This window comes from Sinocyclocheilus anshuiensis, unplaced genomic scaffold (genome assembly GCF_001515605.1).
Source record: "Sinocyclocheilus anshuiensis isolate Anshui unplaced genomic scaffold, SAMN03320099.WGS_v1.1 scaffold618, whole genome shotgun sequence".
Lineage (NCBI taxonomy): Eukaryota > Metazoa > Chordata > Actinopteri > Cypriniformes > Cyprinidae > Sinocyclocheilus > Sinocyclocheilus anshuiensis.
This window is the reverse complement of record NW_015547657.1, coordinates 267,602-276,149: the sequence shown is the minus strand read 5'-3', so window position 1 is coordinate 276,149 and position 8,548 is coordinate 267,602. Positions and strand designations below refer to the sequence as shown.

The window sequence follows — 8,548 nt, the reverse complement described above, 5'->3', positions numbered from 1 at the left end:
CTTGCATCTGGTTTGTTGCCTAATTTAATTGAATTTGTGACTGAATTTAAAGATTAAAACTACTCACAAAGTTTTAAGTGTAAAGGCCTCCTCACACCAAGACGAATTTGATTTGGTTCAACATGAAATGTTGTGTTGATCAATGTGACATGGCACTAAAACTTAAAACTCCTTACTTCAAACTCTTTTCCCTTCCTCTTTCACAGCTTCCTCTTTTTTTTCAGCACACATTAAAAGTACAACTGCCAAACTGTGACTGGTTGTGGTCAGCGCATGCTGATGACATTTTATTCTTCAATGGTATCTACAAGTCACTAGGTCAGTGGTTCTCAACCTTTTTTTCCACTGGGCCACACTATGGTCCAAGTGCAAGTCTCACGGGCCGCACACATATCATTTACATATTACATCACCAATACAAACCAACCAGATTTATAATATTATAGCCTAAATATTATTATATCTAATTGATTACATTCATTGAAATAGATAAATAAATAATTCTACTCACCATTAATAAAGCACCTGATGCTGGGAGGTGCTGACCGGAAAGGAGTAACAGCACAATGAAGTTGTGATTGTAATTTGTAGTCTGTAAGACGCGCAACATTGCAGAAAATGTGCATTCACAAATGTAGCCTATGTTGATCCAAATATGGAAAGCACTTTCAAATGTAATAATCTGAGGTTCTCTCCAGAGACGTTTAGCCACATTTCTGCAATTAAGGGTGATTGCTGCATAGTATGGGTGTTTCCTTTTGCCTGAACATCTTCAAGTGAGTGGCGGGGCAAACTGAAAGTTGATGCCGAAAGTCCAGCACTCTCCTACCTTCACTGCTGATACTTCGACTATTCTTGTTTGAATGTGTTCCTTCGCTGGCATTTTCCACATTTCGTTTTTCTCCCTTAATAACAAATTTGTCCATTCTGATGCTTAAATTTACCGAACTATTGCTGCTGATGACTATTTGAATTGAATTCTGCCAAAGTGTGCGTTTGTAAGTGTTCGTTAAATGTGTAACGTTAATTACGTGAGTACAGGTCTGCTCATGTCTGAAAATAATATATGAAAAACAAAATTATTTTACATAAAAACATTATAGATTATATTTGTTTAGTACATTTTTAACTTAATGTAAAAACTAAAATGAATTGTGCGGATGCGCATGCGACCCGCGGGGTTGAGAATCACTGCACTAGGTGTTATCATCATATAGTCTACATGCATACCATACCCAAGGTTTGTCTCGAGACTTCAGAACAAATGAGCGTGACCGCACACATAAACTCAGAAGAAACACACTGAGGTAAAAATTAAAAATGTTAAGTTTATTCATAACATGATATAGTTAAATAATACCATGGCAAGTGAGCTATTTTGCTCAATGTTCTCACGACGCACAAAAAAAAACATTCAAAACACCTACAGAGTGCACGCATTATAGAACACTGATGAAAATATTGCTTCAGAATAAATTGTTTACTCCACCAAAAATCTCAATGATGCAGTTATTTTGCGGGGATATTTTGTATGGAATATTGTCTGCTGACATTAAAAGTTCACTGTATATCGTAGTTATAAATACCATTTATTACAGCAATTATATTTTGTTTTCTTTTTAATTTATACACATTAAATATTACATATATGTATGTAATAAAATGTGTATTTCCATTACAGGTTTAGGTCTTAAATTTCATATAAGGTGGTATTAAAAAGGTCTTAAAAAGTCTTAAATTTAACTTGTTCATGTCTGCAGAAACCCTGTTATTAGATCCATGTTGCAGTGTGATTTGCAATGATTTTATAGGATTGCTAAAATTGTGCAGTCTGTAGAAGGCTTTAGACCCAGAACTGCTGATCAGTCTGCACCATACCACTTCAAGCTGGTCGCAGTCAGGTGGTATAGCAGTCACATCATGTGGTCCAAGTCATATTTCTCAGAACATTCCCAGCTTACAAGTTGTAATTATGAGTTATGCATGCAAGTAAACACTTAACGTTGATCGTATTGCCATAGAAACACATAATTCAACTCCAAGTATAACTTGACATGTTGTCATCTCAAAATTACAGTAATAACACCATGGCAAGAACACAGATTTTGTTTCACCTCAAGCGATTAAAAAATGTGATAAAAATACTTGCAAGTCTGACTCAAACATTTAATGTCATGATTGTTACCATCTATTTGCATCAGTTTTTATCCAGCTGGTCACTTTTATGCATTTAGCCAGCCAAGCGAGAGCAGGGTTCCTACAAGTATGGAAAAGTATGGAATTTGGTTTGAGTATTTTTCAGGTGTGGAAAAGTATAGAAAAAAAAGAAAACGTATGAAAACAACACTGTTTTAATGACTTTAGAATAATTTGATTGCATTTAATAAAACATAACATGCACATAAAAGGTTTAAACCTGTGTACATACATTTCCTTCTTCTTTTTTTTCCCTTTTTTTTCTTTTTTAAGATTTAATTTTGGCATTTTTGCCTTTATTATGATAGGACAGTACTCAGATAGGAAGAGTGGGAGAAAGGGGGAGGGGATTGAACTCTGCGTGGATCCCCAAAGAGCAACAGTGCTAAACTGTATGTCGGCAACAAATTTCCATTTCTTGTTAAGTAAATGCCCCCCATTTAGTTTTGATTAGGAAGTAAACAATGCAGGTCAAGAATATGGCTTTCATGGAGATGGACATTGAGAGTGCTGACCCAGAAGAGTCAGAAAGACTTGACAGTAGCACTGCCATTCATTACTCATGAGAACATGGGAACCTATCATTTCAGAGGACAGAAATGTATTCTTTCTGTGAGTTTAAGCAGCAATGTTGAACACTTTCCCATTTTTATGAAAGCCATTCACAGTATGCAAAAGCACAAAGCCTGTGATTTTGCTTAAGGGTATTTTGTTTATTGTTTACAAACAGAAGACTTTCAGATATTATATGTTGTTTTCTTCAAGTTCAGTTCTCAGAAAGCAAAGGCTTTTTTTCCGCTGCATGAGTATTACTAAGCTTAAAGAACTGTAGATGACTATTTCCTCATCATTTGTTTCTTTGTGTTTTTTTCTGGTTTTAACAAAATTATGTAACATTTCGGAGCAAATATGCAAAATAGTAAACCAAAACTTGATGCTAATATAGCAAATATCTGCACAGCTACAGTAAATTTTCCAGGAGAACTGACATAAGCTGGGATAAATGTGAGCCAGACAGCACAGAATATGAGCATACTGAATGTGATGAACTTGGCTTCATTGAAGTTATCAGGGAGCTTCCGAGCAAGAAAAGCTAAAACAAAACACATGATTGATAGCAGGCCAGTATAACCCAGAACAGCCCAAAAACCAAGAGCTGAACCTAAGTTACATTCAAGGATGATCTTTTCTCTATAATAGCTCAAATTCATATATGGAAAAGGGGGGGATATTGTTAACCAAAGCACACAGATAATCAACTGTATTAACGTTAAGGAAACAACACTGAGTCGTTGTTGTGCAGGCCCAAACCATTTCATGACATTACTTCCTGGAAGTGTAGCCTTGAAGGCCATTAACACTACTATTGTTTTCCCGAGAACACAGGAGATACAAAGGACAAAAGTGATCCCAAATGCTGTGTGACGCAGCATACAGGACCACTCAGTGGGCCGGCCAATAAAAGTAAGTGAACAGAGAAAACACAGTGAGAGCGAGAAAAGCAACAGGAAGCTCAGCTCTGAGTTGTTGGCTCTTACAATAGATGTTTCTTTATGAAGATAAAACAGAAAATATACCATTGCTGTTAATAACACTCCAATAAAGGAAAAAATACAGAGCACCATCCCCATGATTTCTGTATAAGACAGGAATTCAACCACTTTTAATATGCATCTGTCTTTCCTTTCGTTCGACCAGTACTCCAAATCACAAGGAAAGCAGTCACTAGAATCTGTGAAGAAATGATTCCAGTATGTAAAAAAGAAATATTAGCGAATGAAAAGTGCATTGTAAATTCACTTGACAAAGAGGACAATATTACACTTAACTTTAACATAATTTCATGAGAGTTATCCCGCATGTACTATTTTACCTGTGCCATTACTGATTTCTCCTTCTGCACATGGAATACAGTCATAACAGCAGACAGGTCGACCTTTTTGCACAGCCTTCCTAGTGCCGGGGGGGCAGGTCTCACTGCACACGGACACAGGCAACTATATGAAATAAGTTGTCATATAAAACCCTCACAATGATGATGGTTTGAATTGGTAAAATAACTTATCTTAAATAATAACTTTTATCACTTTCACACATATTCAACTGACTGTTCTTCAGTCACTGTGCATTGTATGATTCAAGCAGTTATTTGATATTAATAATTAACTCTACCTGTCCACTTTTCTCTGCCCATAGTATGTGTTCATGATTGACTTGAAGATGTTCTGAAGGCAGTGAGCTGTCATAGAGGCCCACATGCTCAAACTGCAGACTTCCATCCTCAGCAGGCTGCCAGTTAACAAGGTCATATCGTGCTACTGGATCACCACTTTCATCAAAAAAGATTTCTTCACCTGTTTTAACAGTGAATCTCACATCCCTCATATACTTCAACACCTAAGAAGAAACATCAGGAACATTAGTCCTACATTAAGTAGTTTCAGTATAAAACTATGTGCTCCTCATTTACCATTTGTGGTATAGGCCATCCTATTTTGCTGCTGTTGCTGGAGGATCTGAAGTCTTTTAATATGTTATGTAGTGTATATGCGACGGCATACACTGCAGTGTACACCTTATTTACTATTCGTAGCTCTGATATGTCAGTATATTCATTTTGCAGCTCTGCAAGTCTCTCTGAACCAGTACAGCCATCACTGCCAATGTTCCTGAACGAGCACTGAAAAACTATTTCCCAAAATTCTTTTAAAAGTTCGTTTTTTGGTTCTTGATCAGGGTGCACATTCACTAGGAACTCTCGCAGGCCCATAATTTTGGCATTTGCTATAGCAAAACCCACAGCTCCAGAAAGGAAACTGTATTCCTTTGTTGCTGCAAGAGTTCGAGAAGTGATCCAGGATTCACTGCCAACCCACTGTATGCCTGTGATGTTGTGTTGCAAAATTACTTTCAGGAGGGGGAGAAAATCTCCTAATGCAATAAAAGCAAGCACAACCCTGGCGGTGCCCTTTTTAATCACCTCCAGTGTCTTCAGAAACTGTTCTTGTGGATCATTGTTTAATATGGCCTCTGAGTATTCAATACAAACCCCCTCTTCTTTTGCAGCCTCCTCAAATGCTGCAATTCCATTATTACCATAGTCATTGCGACTCCTAACTGTCCCAACCCAGGTCCAGCCAAAGTGCTTGACAAGCTGAGCCAGAGCTCTGCTTTGGTAATAATCACTGGATATTGTTCTGAAGAAGGATGGATACCTTTTTCTGTCACTCAAGCATGCACATGTGGCAAAATGACTGATCTGTAATATAAAGAAGCAGGGTATAATGTGTTAACCACATAGTTTATCAAAAATACTTTTCAGTTCTTATACCACTATGTAAGTATGCTAATCTACACAGTTCAATACATTGGTTTCTATATTTACAACAGTTTCTTTCAATTTTCAACATTTGATCTGAAGCCTATATTTTCTGTATAAGTTCCAAACGTTCATCATACTCTGATTACACTAACCAGCAGCAGATAAGTAAGTTCTTACAACAGGTAAGCTGAATGGACCAACTACAGATGCCAAGCCAATGGTGGATGAGGATGCTGAATCTCCAACAATGGCATGAACAGCTGGTGGTCTAGGGCAGGATGTATCACTCAAAGTGTCTTCATAACCGTTCATCAAAGCCATGCCTGAGAGGATTGTTTGAGTGAAAGAGCGACATGAGTCATATATCTTATAGCCCAAAGAAATACCAGGCAACAACTGTGTGCTGTTATTAATCTCCTCAATGGCAAAAATCAGCGTCTGAGAAAATTTAAACTCGCGCAAGTTTAAGCTGTGGTGAATAAAAGCATCAACTGTATTACATTCTGCAAAGAATCATTTATATTTAACAACCTTTTTTGTTGTTTTTTCATCAGTATCATCATACTGACCTGGCGCATGTTGTTGGATCTGGTTTGGAAGTATAATTATGCATTTTTAGTAGAGCATTTCTGTGGATTGAGAAAATCGCCCCAATGTTGATGTCTCTTTCTGCAGAAAGTGAAGGTAAAGCAGGCTGACCAAGCAGGTTGCAGACTTGTGCTGAAGCTGGCACTAAGATGCCATGTACAATGAGCAGCAGTACCTGCATTGACACAGTCCTCTTTGCCATGCCAGTATGTATGTGGGACAAGATCCTCTAAGGCAAAACAGTGCTGCCTTTTATTATGTCTGCCTTTTGTCATATCTTCAAATGTCCTTTGGGGCATATTAAATCCATAACAAACTTTATTGTTTTTGTATTGGTTTTCTCCATCTTTTTACTTAGATTTTTCTTGTCTTTTACACTAAAGTGTCTGGAGAAGAGAAAATGTAAATCGCAGAGACTACACATCTGGTAGCATTTTTCCAAATCTCAACCTCTACTCACACAAATCTTATTGACTAGTAAATGTTGTAGTCAATACAATTACTTAACATTCTATAACATTATTCATAACATAATTATGTATTTATTTATACTGGTTAATATATAATAAATATATGTGTGTGTGTGTGTGTGTGTAGCATCTGCTTAAAATCATGGATGATAATTGGGGTTTTATGTATTAGAGACCCCTTTTAGCCTTTTGACATTTGCACATAAATTACAGACATGGCCCCACATTCTACATTTATATGAGTGCTAAATTGCCAATGGTTCCCCCCACTATCAAGGAGATGCTAAACAGTTTCACCACTCTCGTCTCCCCATTGAACTTCAAACACATTCCAAAGAGACCAAATGACCCCCGGTAAGCCAGGCACCAACAGCCTGGCTGACCAGCAAACTACACCATGCTCACATAACACACACACATAAATACTTTTTCTTTATTTAGACTATAATTAATCAGTTACAAATGTATCTGGTATATGCATGTGTTGTTTGTATGTTTCCCTATTATATTAGCCTAGTTACCACTCGTTATTTGTATAAGTTAAGCTCTAAACGCTCATATTCAGGTGTGTGACTGTATCTCTCGTTTAATATCTCAAATTTCCATTTGAGCTAATTTGCTACAATATATATATATATTGTAATGACTTTGATTACTTAATTTTTCTGCCATTCTTATCCTGGACAGAGAGCTCTTAATCTGTCACTTTCTGTTTATCGGATTTAGCAATTTATGTGTTAAATGGTCAGGGGTATCACGCATCTGGTCCTTGAAAGCCCGTAAAACAAAGATAGATTTGTATCCTCATTTGAGTTAGGGTTTAAGCACTGTTTTTTATTTGAGTCTCTTGAGAGATACGCTAAATAGGACAGGAACTGCTTCAACCCTTCACTGACCCTGCATGAGTTTTACGACCGCAGCTGGTTGCATCGGGGTGCCTCAGTTTGCCTTAATGGAATGTGATTGTTTCATGTGTGTAAGTGGGTCCGTTCGAAGACAGAGATCCTACACATCCCCCTTTTGCGCGGTGATGTTCCCCTTGCGAACGTCAGCGGGCATTGGAACAAGAGGCAGACAGAGAGAGGGAACAGACACACACAAGACACAAAGATCTCCATCACTGACTGAGTCCTGGTGCAGGACTTGGGTAATTTGGGAATGAACAGGTTCGAAACTTGAGATAGGGGTGCATTGTTTAGGATTGTCTAGAATTGGGTCGTTTCGATTACTCTAGCTGTCAGAGGTTCGACGAGGCGGTATCGGCGTAATCTCAGTCAGGCTTGTTGAGTTCACCGGTTCGGGTTCTTGGTCAGTCTTATCACGTCGGAACATGCGCGGGACGCCGGACGTGCACTTGTTGAAAGACTCTTGGACGGCGTTCACTCGCTTGTGGAGGAGGAAGGCAAGTGTCAGAGTCACAACATATCCTACAATAGTAGAAACGCAAAGCGCTGTATCAGCGGCAGACCAAGACCGAATGATTGGCGCGCCAGCGGGCGGAAGGCGAGCGATAGCTTCTAAAGCTGTATCAACAGGAGTCAAATCAATAAGTTGCGTTCCTTCCTCCTTGATCCTTTCTTCCAATTCTGGATCGAGGACGAAGGAATGCTGTTTGAAGAAGGGTGAGATTTCGAGTTCAGCCTGATACTCGTCGTCGGTAAGGTGATACAATGCTAAATCGTCAATATGGAGGATCGAACCCTTAGGGACATTGATCCATAAAGTTTGGTTGGGCAGGATAATGCGCGTGGCAGTGTCGTGTCGATCGTAGGTGAGGGTAGCCGTACGCGCTGGGGTGTCGACTAGCCATCGGTTTCAACGATTTACGATTAAAAAAAAAAATTTTTGATGAAAGGAGTCAATCCTAGTTTCGGGACCTGAATTTAAAGTTGAGTTAAGGGAGTTCCCTGATGAGGGGACTAGAGGGGAAAGGAAATTGTAGTGAGAGGGGGAAACGAAAAACACAAAGAGA

General features: G+C 38.5%; 1 protein-coding gene across 1 annotated transcript; it reads right to left on the bottom strand.

The window, feature by feature from the left end:
- Window positions 1–2,410: 2,410 nt before the first annotated feature.
- LOC107702183 (extracellular calcium-sensing receptor-like) lies at window positions 2,411–6,131 on the bottom strand. The gene is made up of 7 exons (XM_016504425.1): window positions 6,088–6,131; window positions 5,696–5,987; window positions 4,667–5,455; window positions 4,369–4,593; window positions 4,070–4,193; window positions 3,715–3,928; window positions 2,411–2,459 (listed from the first exon to the last, which is right to left on the bottom strand). Exons 1-7 carry the CDS (start codon window positions 6,129–6,131, stop codon window positions 2,411–2,413), a joined length of 1,737 nt encoding a protein of 578 aa, XP_016359911.1.
- Window positions 6,132–8,548: the final 2,417 nt, after the last annotated feature.